Source organism: Nyctibius grandis, chromosome 17 (genome assembly GCF_013368605.1).
Source record: "Nyctibius grandis isolate bNycGra1 chromosome 17, bNycGra1.pri, whole genome shotgun sequence".
NCBI lineage: Eukaryota > Metazoa > Chordata > Aves > Nyctibiiformes > Nyctibiidae > Nyctibius > Nyctibius grandis.
This window is the reverse complement of record NC_090674.1, coordinates 11,159,981-11,180,500: the sequence shown is the minus strand read 5'-3', so window position 1 is coordinate 11,180,500 and position 20,520 is coordinate 11,159,981. Positions and strand designations below refer to the sequence as shown.

General features: G+C 55.4%; 1 protein-coding gene across 2 annotated transcripts in view; it reads right to left on the bottom strand.

Annotated features, from left to right (window-relative positions):
- Positions 1 to 17,787, bottom strand: part of OTUD7B (OTU deubiquitinase 7B) — a 31,999-nt gene extending 14,212 nt beyond the window's left edge. For both annotated transcript variants that reach the window (XM_068414727.1, XM_068414726.1), the window contains exons 1-4: positions 17,702 to 17,787; positions 6,287 to 6,435; positions 1,433 to 1,603; positions 1,029 to 1,244 (exon numbers count right to left, since the gene is read on the bottom strand). In XM_068414727.1, coding sequence (XP_068270828.1) covers positions 1,029 to 1,244; positions 1,433 to 1,603; positions 6,287 to 6,359 — 460 coding nt within the window. In that variant the 5' untranslated portion in view covers positions 6,360 to 6,435; positions 17,702 to 17,787. The remainder of the gene's footprint in view (positions 1 to 1,028; positions 1,245 to 1,432; positions 1,604 to 6,286; positions 6,436 to 17,701) is intronic.
- Positions 17,788 to 20,520: the final 2,733 nt, after the last annotated feature.

Sequence of the window (20,520 nt, the reverse complement as noted above, 5' to 3'; positions counted from 1 at the left end):
TATATGCAGCACAGCCCTTTAATAAACACAGCTAAAGATACAACGAACCCACACACAGCACAGACGCACTTCAGCCTTCAAAAGGCATCTTGGAAAAATCAATTACTTAACGCTAACGGCGTCTCAGCGCGCCAGGAAGGATCCCCAGCCCAGGGCTGAGCCCCCCCAGCTCCCTCACCCACCACAACCCACCACCCCCCCTGCTCCGACCGACGTCAGGGTGGTTTATTTGCATTAGGCATCGTTAGCAACGCGGCCGTAATGAGATCCCTCGGATCAAGTGTTCATTTCCAAAGCGGGAGAATATTTATTACAGGAGCACTAGAGCAGGAGAGGGCTAAGATTTGATGTTAAGAGTATATGTTATCCCTGAAGGAGTAGTTTTCTAGGTATGTGCATCAGTGGCAGAAACAGAGGAGAGGTGGAAAGGCTCCTGAGATCATCCCTGGTGTCCTTCCACCCCACATAAGCGTTTTTCTCTGCCAGCACGGAGGTCCCGTCCATTCACCAGCTAAACCTTATTTACAGCTCACCCAGGAGGAAAACAGCACGTTAGAAACCAAACCCATCCGCACCCCTCAGGTGGGTCCTCTCCAGGCAACCCCAAAGCCAGCAGATGAGTTTTCCTGCGTCGAAGCAGCACATAAAACACGTCATCAACCTGAAATGTTTGTCATCACTTCCAACATTTGTCAGTGGTGATGAGCTACTGTTTGTGTTACGCAGGGATTTATTTCCCCCTTCTCTCTGATGGCGCAGGGAAGGCAGGGGGTGAGATAATGCAGCTGTTTTTCTGAGCGTCACCAGCTGCACGAGCGATGACCACGTCCCAATTTATTGACACTCAGTGTCTGCAGGCAGAGCCAAGCAGACTCTTACTCAACTCTTGCACCACGCTACAAAAAGGGGTGAAATAATACCTCTCAGATCCGCGTCCTTGCCGTGGGCTCGCTTCTCTGCAGCCTCAGCCTCGTCCCCGTTGGCCCTGCCACAAACCACCACCACGTTAGCACTAAAAACGTACTCACCAGCCTGCTCCAGTGCCACCAGCATGGACTGCTCGATGAGGTCTCGCTCGATGAAGCTGCGGAAGTCCTCGGTGTACACGGTGAGGTCGGGCAGCTGGAAGGTGCAGATGGGCATCTCCAGCAGATGTTCGCTGCTGCCGTTGCTGGAGACGTGGGAACGGGCCAGGGAGACGATGGTGGAGCTGGCGTGGGAAATGCCTCGGGACAGGCGTTTCTCTGGGCATAAAAGGAAGATGCAAAACCACCTGAGTGGCGCAGGAGCTGCAAACCTTTATGAAACTGATCATGAAACTGCTGCCTTCAGCTGGTATTTTTTGGTTGCGAGCGCACGAATCGCTCCAGCGTATAAATATTCCAGGCAGCAGAAAGATTTAATTGATCCGTATCGTTTTGGTGACACTGACCTTGCACAACATCATCCTGCCGCTGCAGCGGTGGTCGCCCGGGGCGGGCTGCCTCTTTCTCGGGGGGTTTGTAGCCACGTCCTTCGTTGAAGGAATGGGGTAGGTTGCCGGCGTGCACCTGCCTGAGCTGTTCGAAGTCACTCAGGGCTGCGCTCAGGTCCCAGTTCTTGCCTGGAGGGGAAGGTATCAACAGTGGTCACCATCACACGGGAAAGAAATGGAGTCAGTCCCTAAAACATCCACATGCCTCTCCTGCCGCAGGTTGTGTGGATGGTTTACACCTCGTGTGTGCAGAGGTACCTCCAGAGCTTGGAGGGAGCTGCTGCTCGGGGATGCCGGACATCTGCAGAACCTAAACAAGGTCCAAAGACCTCCAGTTTTCATAGGGTCACAGAAGGGTTTGGGTTGGAAGGGACCTTTAAAGGCCATCTAGTCCCACCCCCTGCCTTGAGCAGGGACTCTTCAACAAGATCAGGTTGCTCAGAGCCCATCCAGCCTGACTGTGAATGTCTCCAGGGATGGGGCATCTCCCACCTCTCTGGGCAACCTGGGCCAGTGTCTCACCACCCTCAGCATAATGAATTTCTTCTTTACATCTAGTCTGAGATAGAATTTTGCCAGAAGATTCCTGGCTGTAAAAGAAGGGCAGGGCCACCACAACAGCACGCACTGAGCCCAGAGCATGGGACTGAAGGAAAATAAACATAATTTTGCCCTCAGGAAAGGGAAGGGCAGGTCAGGCTGTGCCACAACATCTACACGAACCCAATGGCTTTGTTTTACAACTCTCCAACTGCCGTGAAGATGATCCGTTGCGATGCCGGCACCGCTTCTCTGCTGACCACACTAACAGCCTCCAGCTCTACCCCCACCTCACCGCAGGACAACGCTCGAGCAAAACCAGCCCTTTAAAAGCTGAGTATCAGTAACGTGATTTTTAAATCTCTGGGCACGGTTTAAGACGCAGCCACCCAATTCTTCTGGAGCTGACACCCAAAATATAGACACAAGCAAGGTGCCAGCCGGGCTGGGTGGTATCCAGAAGACTTTTCAGCAGGTTCGTGTCGTTACGAGCCAGATAAATTATTCAGCAAAAGGGCCTGAACTTGGTGGAGTTAAGTGAATCCTTAAAGCAGTTCCATTTCCCTTCAACACGAGAACGGAATATATAAATATATATATAAATACACTGAGGTCCTTCAACACGCAATAAATTGACCTTTAGGAGCCACCGTCTTCCAAAGGCAAGAACACATCGCAAAAAAAAACCCCAAACAAAACAAACTCCACCATATGGCTGCTTTGGGGAAACTGGGATTTTTATTTTGTAGGAACACTGTTAATCCAGGCTCTTAAATTAGCACGTTAGCAGACGCTGCAGAAAGCAAGCCAACTTTATATATAGTAACTCCGCTACAGGAAAGATATATAAACTGCCAATGGGCTTATATATAGCTCACGGACAATAAAAGAAGTCATTATGTCTAATTCCCCAAAGGAAATACGCTTGTCAAGTATTTAAATTCTTTTGAGGGATGTAATTTGCAGCATTTAATGACTGACTCCAAACAGAAAGTTATTTTAAGGGTTACCTTTTGAGTCAAGGGGATTTTTTTTTTTTTTTGACCTTTTTTTTTTTAATGAAATAAGGAATCAGTATCAAGGAATGAGAATGACCCATCAGATTAAAATTGAATTTGCTGTCGCTTGAACACGTCAGCGACAGGAGGGTACCTGAGTGACACTGACCCGTTACGGTCACGTTTCCCAACCCCCTTCTCCAGCAGCTGCTTCAGAATTGGAAAAAAAACCCCTAAACTTTGGAAACTCTGCGCAACGACGGCAGCCGAACGGGCTCCTAAATCCCCGTGCTCACGAGATGACCCAGTTGTCCACAAGCACCTGGGAAGGGTGCGATCGATGGACCTGGCTCTACAGGGCTTTTTTGCAAACACGAGAGAGGCGGTTCGAGGGGTTCGGGGAGATTTCAGCCCAGAGCAAGTTTTGGATGATAAAAGGGAGGTTCCCTTCTCCAGCAGGAAGGACGGTGTCCCCGGGGGACACCACGAGCTGGGGAAGGGTCTGGAGGGTCTGACCTGCGAGGAACGGCTGAGGGAGCTGGGGGGGTTTAGCCTGGAGAAGAGGAGGCTCAGAGGTGACCTTAGTGCAGTCTACAACTACCTGAAGGGAGGTTGTAGTGGACAGTCGGCCTCTTCTCCCAGGCAACCAGCGACAGGACAAGAGGACACAGCCTCAAGCTTGGCCAGGGGAGGGTCAGGTTGGACATCAGGAAGCATTTCTTCTCAGCAAGGGTCATTAGCCATTGGAAGGGGCTGCCCAGGGAGGTGGTGGAGTCACCATCTCTGGAGGGGTTTGAGACAAGACTGGACATGGCCCTTAGTGCCCTGGTCTAGTTGCCATGGTGGTGTCAGGGCCATGGTTGGACTCGATGAGCCCAGAGGGCTCTTCCAACCTCATTGATTCTGGGATTCTGAGCCAGAAGGTCAACCGCAGGGAGACCTGGAGCCCAACTTCAACGTGATGCTACAGCTCTCGCTGCCAGAACACGGGACAATTTCAAAGAGCAGAACCTCAATAATTTTCCCTATTAATACACTCCCTTCTCCCCCAGGTCTCCAGCTTTGTGCACATTCGTGCGCTGCAATCCTTCGCTGTCGAGGCGATGGGTTTCCAACGGTGCTGGAGAGCAGGAGGATGGAGAAGACTTCGCTCGACACGTGCACGGAACTCAAAGCACAGACAGAAAACGCGACTTACAAATCCCCCCCATCACCCTCAACATTCAGATCCGCATAATTCACTTTCTACACCTCTTTTATCTGCCTGCTTTCGCTAATACCCACCTAAAAAAGAAACATCTCCGTGTCTTCCCTCATCTCCACCGAGGCTGCAGGAGAAACAGCAGCAGCTCAGCGGCACGTCATGAAAATGAGCTAAAACCACCGTTGTCAAAATAAACCAACCCCTGCGCTGAGCTTGAAGGAATGTCTGCTTTAACCTTTCCTATCACGAGCCTAAATACTTCTTCCGAAAGACAGCATTAGAAACCCTGCCATGAAACAACAACCTAAACCCAGCAACCAGAACACCAACACACCACAAAACCCACAACTCGCCAGACTTCCGCCGAGTAAAAATTCAAGGGTGAAGCCCTGAACCCTGCGAAGCCAACGGGAGGTTTCGAAGAGGAAAAAACCAAGCTACGAATGGATGCTGCGAGCTCGAGCCAAGGAGGTGGAGCAACTTGCCTACAGACACAGATTAGAGCAACAATTTCAGGGCTTTGAATTCATCAGTGGCAGGAGCGGCAGCAGCCGGGGAGCTGGATACTGCAGGAGCATCACCTGGTCCCGGGTTCAAGCGACAACAAAACTGACCCGTGTTGTACAAGAAAAGGGTGATGGGAAGAAACCCAGCAAGTACGGTCTTGCTTTGTAATTACAGATGGGCTAATTACCTACAAACTGCCCCACTTCACATGTGATGTTTCTGTCCTCCAGCGTTCCAGCACACGCCGGTATTTACTCACCAGCCTTTTGTCAACATTAACCCAAAGGCAACGCTTGCGAGTTTGCAGCCCCAAAATTAAGACCTGGTGTCCTTTCTCCTCTGTCCCTTCCCAGGGTGGAAAAAAAATCACCTGCAGCCTTCAACTAAACGTGATCACTAACGAGCAGCTTCCCCATCTCACGGAGTTTTTGAGAAAGCCAATATTATACTATTAGCACAAATACAGATGCTCTTTTAAGTACATAGAGCACTGCTGAGGCTCTCGAGGACTCCTTGCCCGTTTAAAAGCAAACGGACTGAACACAGATGATGTCTGCATTCGATTCCCGAGCACCCCAAGCACCTCCATCACCTTAAACCGCCCGATCCTGCTCCACAGCAGCCTCCCGCGCCGGGCGTAAATGGGGCTCCAAGGGGACGCTCTGCCAGGAGAGGCCACCGGCATCGACAAAACAGCAATTTATATCGGCATAATGCAACCACCTTCACAAGCAGAACGAGACGTACCAGTAACAGCGTGGTTTTGCCTATATAATTACCCCCATATTGATTTCAAACCACAGGCAGCCTTCCCCCAGTGCTACTCCTCGAGCCCTTTCGGAGGCATCGCTGCTATAAGGAAAAAAAACCCTTAAGTTTTGCTGCTCGTGGTGAACAGCACACGTGTGAAGGAAGGGAAACCACACTCCTGGTTGACGTGTCCTCTTTACTCCTGGCTGATGCACCCCCTGTACTCCTGGCTGATGCATCCCCTGTACTCCTGGCTGATGCATCCCCTGTACTCCTGGCTGATGCATCCCCTGTACTCCTGGCTGATGCATCCCCTGTACTCCTGGTCGATGCGTCCCCTTTGCTCCTGGCTGATGTGTCCCCTTTGCTCCTGGCTGATGCGTCCCCTTTGCTCCTGGCTGATGCGTCCCCTTTGCTCCTGGCTGATGCGTCCCCTTTGCTCCTGGTCGATGTGTCCCCTTTGCTCCTGGTCGATGCGTCCCCTGTACTCCTGGCTGATGCATCCCCTGTACTCCTGGTTGATGCACCCCCTTTACTCCTGATGCATCCTCTTTACCCCTGGTTGATGCATCCCCTTTCTGAACATCTGAAACTCACCACCCAATGGACACGTAACAAGAAACCGAGGCAGAATTTCACCAGCCGCGCCGCCAAGGGCACGAGTTTAATACCTCCAGCATCACGCTCCCCAACCACCAGCCCCAGGGTCTGGCCAGCAGCTCCTGCCCCTCTTACAACCCCTTTTTTCCCCTCCCAGCCCCCCCATCACCCACCGCCTGACTCTTCTCTTCTTTTATTCCCAGTTTTCTTTACCTTCGAGCAGGTCTCTGGCCAGTCCCGGCTCTGCCCCCGTTGAGCGAACAAAATCCGACAGGACGATGTCCATAGCCGAGGTCGTGCGCTCATGGATCCCTCCCGGCAGCTGGGGTCGGCGGCGCCCGGATCAGCACCTCGGCATCAATCTAGGAACGAGACCAACAAGGCGCGCGGCTCGCGTTACAGGGCAGAAAATAATTAGCCCGGCCGGGCAGGCTCCGAGCTGGCCAGGAACTATCCGATGGCAGGTGCCAAGGGGGGAAAAATAAACCTCCCCCCTAAAATTCACTGTGCTTTGGGGTTGCTGTTTCACTAATTGATAATTGGGAGAAAAATGGACAAATTTGGCTGCTTTCGCCCCGCACGCGGACGGGCGGTAACGACTGTGCTAAGGACGGGCGGGCCGAAGGCTCAGGAAAGAAAACAATTCTCATTTCAAAGGCGGTGGGGCTTTTCTTTCCAAAATCATGGACAAGGAGCCAGGAGAATAAATGTATTTATTTGGTAGCGGCGAGAAAGCAAGAAGTTTCTCTGATATATTCGCAGCGAGCTCAGCAGCCCGGCCCTCCCCGGGGCAGGCACTCCTCCTCCCAGCACCTCGGTTGCGTGCAAGGGAAATAAAAGCGAGACCAAAACGCCGTCATTAGTAGACAGACGTTGCCTCTGCAAAACAAACCAAACCAAAACAAAAAGGCCCTTTCAGGCAAAAAAAAAACCAAAACAATACACCCAACAATTCCTCTTCTTGCAGGAAAAATAAGCGCACTCAGCGCGGATTGTGTGCCCAGAGAGGAGCAAAAACAGCCCGGCCGGAGGTGGGTTATGTATATCTTCAGTTTTCTTCCCAGGTCCGGAGGTTCAGGGAGGTGTGTGCTCAAATCCTGATTTTCTGCATTCCTCGAGGCACAAGCGGCGAGCATCACACCGGGCAAAGAGCTCCGCGGGATTTGTTCTGCAGTTAAAGGGTTGTGATAAAAATTCGACTGTCGAAGAGAAACCGCCGGGAAAAAAAAAAATCAATCCTGAGCTGAAAATTTGGCACAGGGAAGAAAAGGGGAAAAAAATCTGTACAGGTGGTTGAGGGAGGTGCTGCTGTACTGGTGAGGAGATTTCAGTATCACACGGGAGATGAAGGAACCTGTTCGCTTTCCTGGTGCCTTAAAAAAAAAGTCTCTTTTCAGGGTTATTCCTAAAGATGGGCAAAACCTCCCTACAGGCACGCAGCTCCGCAGCCCCACGTTAAACATCCACGCTTTAATCTGGAATTTCCTGGCTTTGTTGGTTAAATACCATCCTTGCTATCTTCCACGACACTTATTAACTTCACGCACACAGAAAAACTACTTAATATTCTTTTATCGCCGGAGCATTGTTGGCTGAAGGCAAACCTAAACCCAAGACAGGGAAAATTGGCAGAGGATTTCTTGCTCTTGCCCCATCACCGGTGTAGGGAACATCCCTAATGAGAAGCCAGACGTTTGTATTCTCAAACCACCGGCAAGAGCTACAGAAATAAAAGTTTCTAACTGCAAACTCGCTGCAGTAAGAGAGAACTTCCTCCTGGTGGGTTCAGTATTTAAAAAAAAAATATGTGTACGCAGCAAAGCGTGGCTTTAGGGAGGAAAAGAGCAGCGGCGCAGCCCACGCCCGCGAACTGATGGCATTTGCAGTCACCCAGCAAACTCCCGCGCGCTCAAAAATGTCAGGCAAAACACAGATGGAAAACTCCGGGTCCGACAAGACGGCGATGAACCGTGCGAGAGCTTTAGCGCCGGGTTCCCGCGGAGAAACAGCCTCTGGCGCTGGTTGTTATTTATTATTTTCTTTCCCGTGCAAGGGAAACGCGTTCTCCTCTTCCCTCCCTCCCTCCCCCTCTCCAAGGCTAAGATGTGCACCACAAATCCATCACCCAGCAAAGGCTGTTGGTGTCCAGCGTACCCAAACACCCCCCGTACGTGTACGTACACACGCGGGCAGGTACGGTGCTACCATGATCCCTTCCAATGCAGGATATAGAATATATCCATATGGATACTGATCATACGTGAGCTTTTCTACACTGCAAATAGAAAAGTGCTAAAGAAAATGTATTTAGGATGAAAAACCGGTTGTTTCTACGATCTCTGCAAAACCGACAGTCCCCCAAAAAACCCCCAAAATATCAAAACACTTGTAGGTGTTGGAGCGAGTCCAGAGGAGGGCGACCAAGCTGGGGAAGGGTCTGGAGGGTCTGACCTGCGAGGAGCGGCTGAGGGAGCTGGGGGTGTTTAGCCTGGAGAAGAGGAGGCTCAGAGGTGACCTTAGTGCAGTCTACAACTACCTGAAGGGAGGGTGTAGTGGAGAGGGGGTCGGCCTCTTCTCCCAGGCAACCAGCGACAGGACAAGAGGACACAGCCTCAAGCTTCACCAGGGGAGGTTCAGGTTGGACATCAGGAAGCATTTCTTCTCAGCAAGGGTCATTAGACACTGGAAGGGGCTGCCCAGGGAGGTCGGGGAGTCACCATCTCTGGAGGGGTTTGAGACAAGACTGGACATGGCCCTTAGTGCCCTGGTCTAGTTGCCATGGTGGTGTCAGGGCCATGGTTGGACTCGATGAGCCCAGAGGGCTCTTCCAACCTCAGTGATTCTGTGAAGCAGAATTTAAAATACAAACAGAACGAGCCAGAGGAGGCAGAAGGGTCCAAAGAGGAAAAGCTCAAGAGAAAACAAACCTTCTCCTGGTGTCGGTGGCAGCACCAGCGGCTCGGACGGCGACTCCCACCCAGTACGCACCCCAGCTCGCTGACAACCGTGTCAATATTGTCTTTGAACCGTGCGTGACTCCTCGCTTTAGAAACCACAATGTCCTCGACCGTCAGGAATCCTCCGAGCCCGACGCCGTGATGCGAGCGCTGAGCTATGCGGGCGACACGCGAGGGAGCGGGGCAGAGCCGCGCCGCTCCTGCTGCCTCCTGATTAAACACCCCCACGGTCGAGGGGAACGCTGGCACCTTCCAGCTCTCGGCGTTACTTTCCCCGAGAATTTGCTGTATCAAATCGGCGTCGCAGAGGGCTGACCCTTCTCCTCCCCGTCCCCCACCCGCGCCGCTTTCCTACGCCCCCAACCTCTCGCCAAGCGCCAGGAAGATAAATCAGGTAAAAGCTCAGCACTTTGGAACCCACGTGGAACCCACGTTCACCCTATTTTCTGTTCTCCTCTTCCTTTGGAAACACACATTTTAAACACGAGCTCCGGCCACGGCTCTCGGCAGCATCCCCAGCACGGCCGCAACCTCCGCTCTCCTCAAAGCCGCTCGTTCCTCAGGACGCTCCCACCTCCGGGAGCCTCTTTACACCATCCCCTGACATCACACGGGGTAACATCTGCGCTCTCAAACCTCTGGGAATCCATATTCCTCAGAGCAGCTTGGCACGGCGCCGGGCACGGGCTGCCCCCAACGACGGGGCGTCATGGGGAACCTCATCTCCACAGCATCCCCCTCCCGTGCAGTTCTGCCCGCGCAGATCGGAACGGCTTTATTAGGAGAAGTGAAAAAACACCTACCCCATAGGGATGTCACAATATTTAGTTAGCTAATGCTTGTAAAATGCTATAAAAAGCTTAATTAAGCCTCGCCCTTATGAGACACTAGAAGGATTCGCAGGCTCGTTTCGGAGGCAGACAAGTGCTTGGCAGCAAAAACCCGGGAAGTTTCCACCTCCCAGCCAGGGCATCGCTGGACGTTTCATAAATAAACTTGGGGACAATCCCAGAAAAACATCAAGTGCGTTCGCCTCGTGGCCAGAGGCAAAGCTCCAGGCCAGGATTTTAAACACTCACCAGCAAAAGAGCACAAGACTCAAATCTAATAAATAATAACCTCGTTCTGCACAGGACCGGGCTCTTCCAGGACCAAACCCTTAAGACAGAATTAGTCGATCCCGTCTCCAAAGGTCACGCTCAGAATTGTATTAATTCAGTTTTAACTGCTCTTCTCCCCTTGATTTTTAACTATTCACAGGAACTCGAGGTGTGAATGCCTTCCTGACTGCACTGGGCTTAAATAACGCAGGCTCAAAACAAAGCTAAAAGGGATTTAACAAATCACTCTCCATCTTGAGATGCTTCTAAAACGCGAGAGCCACGAGGTGCTGCTTAAATCAACACCAGCAAGGAGAAGGGGAACGGCCCAGGAGCTGCCAGCCCCTCTCCTGCCACACGCAGGGACGTCGGTGCCCGCCGGCCCCGGAGGTGTTTCGCAGAACTGCCAGCAAATGGTTTCAGGCTGATTCACCGGGGTTTTTTGGGTTGTGTTTTTCTTATTGTCCTGTAAAAGATGACTGAGTTCATCGCTGCTGGAAATACTTCACCTCGTTTTACTGTCGTGCCTGGACACGCTGTCATGCTTGCGGAGCGTGGTCCTCTCCGAGCCGCGGGAGGAGCGAGCACCAGCTAAGAGAGAGACGACTCCCCTGGGAGAAACCTTGGTTGCAAACAGGACGAGGCTCCGCACCGGACTAACCCCTGGGTCACCTCACAGCGACGTACCCAGCTCTGCTTCCAAAAACTCCTGCCAGGTTTCTGCTTGGCACCGCACCAGCTGCTTTATCGGTTGGGCACAAAGACGAGAGGAAAGCACAGAAAATGCAGGTTTACACCCGTACGCTCGATACCCCCAACGAGAGCCTTCGGGATTACGAGTATTTAGGAGCCTTCATCACTCGGCTTGTTTTTACAGCCAGACTGCCCTGGTTTCTGGAAGCCAATCTTATCGAAACCAGCAACGGAGCGTGAAATCTTCAGTTCCAGCTGAAGAGAAAAAAAAACTCAAAACTTGGTATTGATTTATTTTTTTAACCAGCCTCAAGAAAGCTGGCGCTGCACCCACAAACCCCCGAGTCCCAGCTTGCACCAAGAACCCGAAGCCAAGCCCAGCCCGGGCGCAGGACCCGGCTCTCGGAGGTGCCTCGAGGGCGTCTGGGCCTCAGGCTGAAGCGAAGCCGGGCGCAGGTGTCCTCCCTCAGCCCCGGGCGGCCGCTTCCTGCTCGCAGGACACAGCAGCCTCAGCTATATTAGGAAATTCACAGTCTCAGCCCAAGGAAAACGTTTCCTTTTGCGTCAAAAGCCCGTGTGCGACCTCACTCTGTTTTTAAACTCCAGCTTTTAAGTCAACACCATAAAAGACACCAGCAACCGAAGAGGACTTTCATCTCCAGCTGCATTTAAATCCTCCCTTCGCGCCGCGTATACTCTGATTTAAGCACAGTTTGGGCTGGGGAGGTGTGTTTCCCTGCCTGGATTCTAAAAAAATCTCTTTTCTTAAGGTCTGGGCACAGCGCGGGGGTGGCAGCCGCGGAGCCGCTGTCGTTTGCTAACGAGGAGCGTGACGAAGAACGGGCAGAGCAGGCGGGACAGGACTGGACCATCGCGGGGGTCTCTGAGAGGCAGAAGCCAACCACTCTGTGTGATAAGGTCGTTAAGGTGGTGTTAATGCACGAGCAAACCCCACTAACGAAGCCTGACGCCACGTTTCACCAGCTCCCCGCCCACGGGTGACACGTGGGGTTTCATGACGTTACCTGTGGGCTTCTCCGCTGCTTCTGCCCGGGATTTTTAGCAATATATGAACGAGCTCTTCCCCCCCCAGCTCGCACCGGGGCCCGAGCGCCGCTTCCAATGGAGCGAGGCAGCGGCCAGATTACGCCGAGCCGTGAGTCACACCTCGCTCTGAACTATAATAAGCTGATCCTTACACAAACAGTATTTCTGGCTCGGTCACCACACCCGTAAAACTGGCAAGTGAAAGCCGGGAGGATGCCTGCGCCTGTCGCCAGCGTGGACCTTCCTCCTTCCAGGCGGTGAAACGACACGCGCGGAGAAAAGCCGGGTTTAGTTCATCCCTTAAACGAGGCTGCAAACCCTTCCTAACAGAAACGGACCGAAATTGAAACACTTAATCCCAAACGTCCTTTAAAACAAGAGTAAAGTCGGAAAAAGAGTCTTGGTCACCAGAGGAGGGTGACCAAGCTGGGGAAGGGTCTGGAGGGTCTGACCTCCGAGGAACGGCTGAGGGAGCTGGGGGGGTTTAGCCTGGAGAAGAGGAGGCTCAGAGGTGACCTTAGTGCAGTCTACAACTACCTGAAGGGAGGGTGGAGCGGGTGGGAGTCGGCCTCTTCTCCCAGGCAACCAGCGACAGGACAAGAGGACACAGCCTCAAGCTTGGCCAGGGGAGGGTCAAGTTGGACATCAGGAAGCATTTCTTCTCAGCAAGGGTCATTAGCCATTGGAATGGGCTGCCCAGGGAGGTGGTGGAGTCACCATCTCTGGAGGGGTTTGAGACAAGACTGGACATGGCCCTTAGTGCCCTGGTCTAGTTGCCATGGTGGTGTCAGGGCAACTGTTGGACTCGATGAGCCCAGAGGGCTCTTCCAACCTCAGTGATTCTGGGATTCTGTGAAAAACCCCACCGAAGCGAAGCGACCCGCAGCCCCCTCGCTTCCCACGTCCTCCCTGTAGGATAACACGACACCAAAATTCATTTGCCGGGTTTTGGTACCAACTCACTGCAGCGAAGCCGGAGGTGTCGGGCATCCCCCTCCTCCGTGGTGAGTTCTGCAGATCACGCTCCCTGCCCTAACTCAATCAGGCAAATTAAAGAGACCGAGGGAAGGAATAAAAAGGAAGCAAGGTAAAATAATTAAATGTACCTCAGCTTCATCACTTGCATCTTCCAGGGCATAACGGGGAAAAAAAGAAATCATCAAGCACACTTAATTAAATCATTTCACCGGAAACAAATACAATGCACAGAACAGGAAAGATGAATTTCGAGGGGCTGTAATTTTCTTATTTATTTTGTTAAGATTTCGATCATGTTGAGAACACGTACTGCAGAAAAAGGGGAAAAAAAAAAATGTATCTTTTTAAGGGCTAATGTCAAAACGAAGCATTAACCACGATCTGGAACCTCTGTATCATAGGTGGCCTTTGCTACGTTTAAAAAGGTATTTCCAGAAATATTTTAAGAGCGTAAAACTACAAAGTTTCTTCCCCAGATTCACCCGTGACTTGTTGACAAGGGCAGGAACCCGAGCCGGGACGCCGGGGCTCCGGTGCCAGGTCAGTGCACGACCTTGGCCAGGCACCTCCGCCGCGTCCCAGCCTCGCGGGTGGGCAGAGGGTCCAGGGGACCCCCAGGCTGGACCCTCCGAAGCCCTCGGGGACCTTCAGACGAGAACCAAGGCAGGATGGGGCAAAACCCACGGGATTTCTCGTTTTGCCAGAAGGCTTTTGCTCCCCACATCAGGCACCCACTTCGCTCCACAAACCCCCCCAGGAGGGCGCTCCCGGCAGCAACCAAAATGTGCCCAACTCTCACACCAAAAAACCCCCCCCAGAACGGCGCAGAGGGACACGCGGCCGCCTCGCTCTCCCCGGAGTCCCACACACCAACCCGGCCCCAGCGAGAGCCTCGTGGTGCAGCCCGGAGGCGAGCGGCCGGTGCCGTAGGCAGCCCCGGCCGGGGGCTGACCAAGCCCTGCTCTTTCCTTAACGAGCCTAATAAGCTCCTCACGCCGCTCAGCTCCGAACGAGCGAGGTGGGAAGGTTCTCGAGGGAAGTTCCTCGCTTTCTCCCCCCTCCCAGGGCGCTGCCTCCGTCCCAGCCCGTGTCCCCGGCCTGGCCGGTTACCCAACGCACGCGAGAACCGGGAGCCGGGATTAACGCTGAACCCGACCTGACCTAATACCATCGTTAGAGTCGCTGAGCTCTGACCAGGTGCTGTACGAGGAGGGACGGGGACCACGCAGCTCCCGCTCCATCGAGGGCAGGAATCAAACCATCACCGACCCTCCAGAGCCCATCAAAATAGTTATTCCTGATGAAAAGGGCGGTGCAAGCAAACCTGTGAGCTCGCCAGCTCCTCCAGCCCGAAGGAAGGGCGCTGGGGATGCAAAAGGAAGCGGATCCACATGGAAAAAAGAGGAATGTTTGTAAACAGACGCGACAGGAACGCCGGGGTCAGGCTGGAGGCAGCACTGAGGTCGCAGGGCTACGGCATCTTGTACGAGCGGCTCTTCAACGCGACTTATCGGCCTGTGACACCCTTCCCTCGGCATCTCCTGCGGGATTTTAGCACGACCCAGGGCAGCACTCCGGCCCTGCAGACGGAGGTTTTCCAGCAGGGAAGAGGCGTTCCTAAAAAAACCCGCTGTTGCTCAAGAGGAGCAGGAGAAAGGCAGCGGTTAAGCAAGAGTCGCAGTGAAAGTTTATAACAACATGATGATTTTCATATGCTGAACTGCTTTTAAATTAAAACTTTCCCCTATTTTTCCAGAGCTGCAGCCACCTGCTTCCCTTTGCTCTAAATACAGCCGTGCTCATTTCAACACCCAGATTATTCCAAAACTTGCATCGAAGAACACGGCGGCGCAGGAACGAAGCCTCAAAGCTGAATCAAAGCCAGAAAGTCTCCGACACGAACGCAGCAGCTCCATCACACCCGAGGCTCTCCCCACACCACCACCGCTGCGAGTTACCAGCTCCCCTTCCGAGGGGGTTTGCGCTTTTCAGGATAAGTTCCAAACTCCGACTTTCTGTTTCAAAAAGGTCCTGAAGGCAAAACAACGGCGCAAACCCCGACGTGGATCAGGTTTTACGTTAAAAAAAGCACCATCGTTACAGCGCGATAATTAATAAGGATGATTGCTGAGCGTGCACGGTCTAATTCTCACAGCACCCTCGCTTCCACCTTCATTGTTTCACCTCTGAAGGCCCATGGGAGAGGACACGCTGGGTGCGGGGGTGACGCCAGGGTGCGGGGGTGACGCCAGCCCAGCCGGCGCCAAGGCAGCACCCAGGAGTCGGGGGCGAGAGCGCGGCCACGTCTGGGACTCGGGGTCCCTTCCCCGTTTTAGCCAGCTACGAGGCACCTACCTGAAATAAACACAGTTTTCTCAGCGGCTACACGCAAGGAAATTCAGTTTCAGACCGATCCACCTGCTTAAATCAGGCCGCTGCTATTTCCAGCACAAGCCCTGGTCCTGCAGCAGGGCCCGGCACGCGCTGTCCTTGCCAGCCTCCCGGGGGACGCTCGTACTCAGCACCTCCCCACATCAGCCCACGGCAGATCCTGCCACCCTGTTACGCATCGTTTTCTCCCCAAAATCTATTTTTCTGTCATTTGAAGAGAGGAGTTTAACGTTTCACTCGAGCACTGTCAGAGCCGAGGCACTTGTTGAGATATAAGGCGAGAGAACGTCCCCTCCAGCACCTCCCCAACGCCGAGAGCAAGGTCACGTCCCGCTGCGACCGCACGGCGTCGAGCGGCAGAGACTCGCCAGAAACACGGGAAACTCTCAGGAAAGAACTAAAGCCACAAAAATTAAGGCTCTAGAAAGACCACGGTCCTGATCCTCGTATTTGGGCACACGACTCCTCTTTGCCTCTATTCTCAGCAGGGATTTGCACACTCAACACCCACCACTGACGAGTTTCACACCTTGGATAGAGCCCGGCTCTATAAGCGGGCTCCGAGCTCTGCAGGCGGGTCCCCCCACGCCGCGTGCTCACAGGCAGCACCTCGGCAGACACCACTCCCAGCTGCACCAAACACTAAAGCCGCGAGCTGCCGCGCACCAAACACTAAAGCCGCGAGCTGCCGCGCTGTCTCCCCTCTACAAGCTTATTTCTTTAGCACGCAGAGACGCACGTTCGCGTGGTTGAACGTCACGTTTCCCCAACAAGCGACACAGCTTCACCCGGACATTCTCCATCGAGAACATCCCTCCTCTTTCCCAGGCAAAGAACATTTTTCTTGCTACGCCGGGGTAACAACTCACAATCAGCAGAAAGGAGCTCGGTACGCGCAGGAGAAAGTGAACCCAAACCCAAACCCAAGAGTCCGACTGCGGCGTGTGAATGGGAGCGACTGCGATCAGCCTTCGCCGAGGGCTGGGAACACGCAGCGGGGCCAGGAAGGAGAAATCTGACGTTGTCAGTGATCTGATGCGGACAGTTCCAGCCACCAAGTTTGGCTTTTCCAGCTCCGTGACTCAAGCTGACACTAACGCCTTTATCAGCCCTGCAATTTGGAGTCGAAAATCATCCCCACCGCGCGCTGCAAGCGCATCGCCACCAGCAAACGTGTCATGGAACTGATCGCGTGTATCCGGCACGGCGCCGGCGTCAGCCCATTTTACAGACGGGTAAGCGGAGCGGCATCGCGGCAGGGACGAGCGCGGCTCTCCCCCGCGTACCGGGAGCCATCGCTGCCTCCCGCGAGGCTCCGTCCCGTTACCGCGCTCGCTCCTTGCGTAAGCGACTCCCACGACGCAGCGTCGGTGCAAAGACGTTTCCCTTAAGCATGGGGTTGTCAGAGATGCTCGAGCCGGTGAGTCACCGCCAGCCTCCTCGCCCACAAGGAAAGCATACGGAGTCCAGGGCAGCGAGGCAACCTGTAATTAGCCGGACGAGAAACTCCCTTTCCTCCCGAGATTAAGACGGGTAAACTCTTGGAGTTGTTTTTAAGCTCGTGTCTCGCTGCGGCGCGGCCGGACAACCCGAGCACGGCCTCGGCCCCGCGGTTACTCACAGAGCTCCGCGCCGACGCCCCGCGCCGTGAAAAAGGCCCAGGAAAATAAAAGAAAACCGGCTTTTCACCGAGGCGAACCCCTCGGCACGGAGCCTGCCAGCAAAGTTCGCCCCGGTGCGAACACAGAACACGGGATTGAAAAGCCGTGCGGATTTCCAGGCTGCAAACGGCAAATCCTCTTTGGTTCACGGCGGGGGAAAAGTAACGAGATTACAGTTATTGGGGCCAAAATCACCGCAAGCGGCAACGCGCCGAGAACCCACCGCCCCGGCTCTGCGCCCCGGTGCGGGACGGAGGGACCCGCAGCCCCGTCCCGGCTCCATCGCCGTCGCTCCCGTCGCAAAGCCGGGCTCATCCTCCCTTCCCGGGGGGTTTAGTCGAGCCTAAATTATTGAGATCGGCCCCCAAAAGCCCCCGAAACCCCCACTCCGGTGCCCGCTTCAGCACCGGGAACGCGCAAGGGCTGGAGCGGCGGGGACCGGAGCTGGCCGGCCACGGCCGCGGGTGGGAGCCCGGCCGCCCCCGGCGCCACCGCCTCCCGCCTGGGCCTGAGGCGGCTGCGGCGGAGCCCGCCGAGCCGGGGCGCGGCCCCGGGACCCCTCAGCCCCGAGGCCCAACGGGGGCCCGGCCGCCACCGGGAGCCCAACCGGGACCGGGCGACACCGGGGCCCCCGCCAGCCCTAGGCGGGACCCGCCGCCGCCGCCGCTCGCTGAGGCAGCACCGTGACCTCAACGGCACCCGCCGCCGCCCCGGGAGCTCCGAGGCCGCCGCCGCCCCAGGCCCGACCCCGCCGAAAAACTTTCCCGAGCCCAAGCCCGAGCCCGCCGGGACGCGCCTTACCTGCGCTCGGCTCCATGGCGCTCCGGCCCGGCCCGGGCCCGGCCGCCGCCGCCGCCGAGGCCGCGCTCCCGGAGGGGCGGGCAGGGGAGGGGAGCGCGGGCCGCCGCCGCCCGGAACGCCGCGCCCGGAACTCCGCGCCGCCCCCGTTCCCGCCCGGAACGCTTTGGAGGGCGCACGCGGCCGCCCCGCCCCGCCCCACCGGGCTGGGCTCAGCCAATGGCGGCGCCGAGGTGGCCCCGCCCCCTTCTCCTGGCGGCGCGACGGCGCCTGCGCGGGGGCGGGAAGGGGAAGGGCGCCCCCTGGCGCTGGGCCGTAGCGGCGCAGAGGGCACGTGCCCGCCCCGGGGGGTGTCTGAGACCCTGCGGGGGCCTGAACCCCCCGTGTGGGGCCTGAACCCCAATGTGGGGCCTGAACCCCAGTGTGGGGCTTGTACCCCCTGCGTGGGGCCAGTAGCCTCCCTGCACGCAGCACTAACCCCCAGTGTGGGGCTTGTACCCCTTCATAGGGCCTGTGTGAGGCCAGTACCCCCCTGCATGGGGCCAGTAACGCCCCTGCGTGGGGCCAGTACCCCCCCGCACGGGCCAGCAGCCCCAGCCTGGGGCCTGTGCCTCCAGACCAGGAGGCTGAGGGGAAGGTGCCGGGTCCCCTGAGGCCGATTCCCCCAGAGAATTGCTCCCGCTGCCAGGGAAAGCTGCAGGGCAGAGCAGCCCTGTCATGCCCCCCTGGGGCAAGGAAAAGCTGCCTCTCCCTCCGCCCCACGGCGCAGGGGGACAATGCCGGGTGGGTCGGCCGGCACCGGGGCCTGGTGGGACGGTGCATCTGCCCGGCCAAGTGCTTGGCATTCCCCGTGCCGTGGGTGCCCGCGGCCGCGGGCGAGGCACGCTGACAATGTGCCCCAGCGCTGCCACTCGGGTCATTCCTCAGAGCCAGGAGGACGCGTCCTCGCAAAGCCAAACCCGAGGCTTCGGCGGCCGGCGCGGGGAGACTCGTGATGCCGCCGGCTCTGCCGCAGAGCATCGGGATGTGCCGGGAAATCCCGGTGCAGCACCGGTGGGGAGCCGGACCCCAGCTGCTGTGGTCCTTCTCCCGCTCGGCCCTTCCACTGTGCAAACACGTTTCCCTCAAGAAAGGTGGGGAAAGGACCCCAGGCTGGTGCGGCGGCGGCGGCAGCAGCCAGGGTCCGGGGGCTGCTGGGGCCGGTGGCGGCCGGTGGCAACCCCGCAGGCGGCCGGCGCGGCGTGGGGCCCGTCATGCGCAGCGTTCAGCTGATCCCGGCGCTGAATCGCAGCCTTTGTTCTCCGCCAGCAACCGACCGTTGTTTATCTCTTGCACAAAAGGATTGTTTATCGTGTCAGGGCCAGAGAAAAGTCCAGTACAGAACGAACGGTCTGTGCCGGGGAGCCCTGGCCGCCCCAGAGGGTGTTTTTCCCCCCCGCTGCAGTGTTTGTTCAAAGCAGAGATCTTTCTGAGCGCCCCTGATTTCCAAACCATCACTAGTGAGGGCATGGCGAGCGGTCCCTGCTGCCGGCGCGGGCTTTGTGTCATCCTCCTCCTGTCCTGCTGGCATCAGCCGCTTCATCCCCGCTGCCTGGAGCGACTACAAGGGGCCAGCACGGCAGGCCCAGCGTTAAATAAAAGTAAAATCTTGTCTCTTTGCTGCCCGTTCTAGTTTAAACCATTTCCACAGCTGGGAGAAATGGTTTTGTCAATGAATTTCCCTCTGAGGAGACGTACGAGGCCTCCACTCCATCAGTACTGCTGGTACTGCATCATACAAGAGGCAAAACACGGAGGTTTTCCCTTTCTCCTGAAGCTTCGGGCGCTGGTAATGAGCAGACGTAACGCCCAGCGCAGCACGGGGCTGATACCCAGACGGGTAAAGCAGCCATTAAACCCCCGTTGTCCTCACAGCACCCGCAGCGTGACACACCAGCACCGTTACGGCGCTTTACATCACCCATACGAAGGGAGATTAAAGCGTGGTCTCGGCCAGGTGCAATGACTCGCCTGGATTTGCTCAGGGACGTGAGGATAAATAAGAGTAGCGCCATAAAGAGGATCAGGGATTGGAGTAGAGGGGGATAAAGGCAGAGGAGCAGATGGCGAGCGTGGCCAAGACACCGGAGAAGTGAGGCGAGGCAGTCGTGAGCCCAGGACCGCCGTTGTCTGGGCTTTGTATAGAAATAATGTCACTAGTGAAGAGAAACACACGAGGAGGAAGCCCAGGGATCGGAGACACGACGTCTTTTCAGCTTAACTTGGGCTCAACTGGACTGATTTGTGAAGCGACCTTTAAAGGCCTTGGCTAGAGCGTTACAAAAGAGCTTTTCTTGCCTTAAAACTCAGCTTTTCCCCAAAAACCTTCTGGAGTGGCCAATTAACTCAACAGAATGGACTCGTATCTGCAGGTTCCAAAAGGCAGTGGTTAAGGCTCTGGACCCAAAAGGTCCTTTCCTTGTTCATTTGCTTTTTGTTCCCCTCGTCGCTGTTAAAAGGGGAAGCACAATAAGATTATGAAAAAATAATGAGGTGAAGTAAATCATGGGGCATAACGAAGTGCGCTCGTTTTCCAAGGCCGACAGCAAACCACGACTGGAGGCCAGCTCAGGAGGTGCAGAAATTGCTCCCAAGGCAGCGAAACGGGGTTACTCGTATTTAGTAATGAGAGATAATTGAGTAGGAAAAAAGACAGGCCTGCTCGTGGTGCGATGACTTTTTTTTCACTCTGTTGGAGAAGCAGAAGGTTAAAGGGCAGCTGACGAGCAAAGCTAATAGGAAAACAAACTAATTTTTGGCTTCACAGGCCTGAAAGTCTTTAA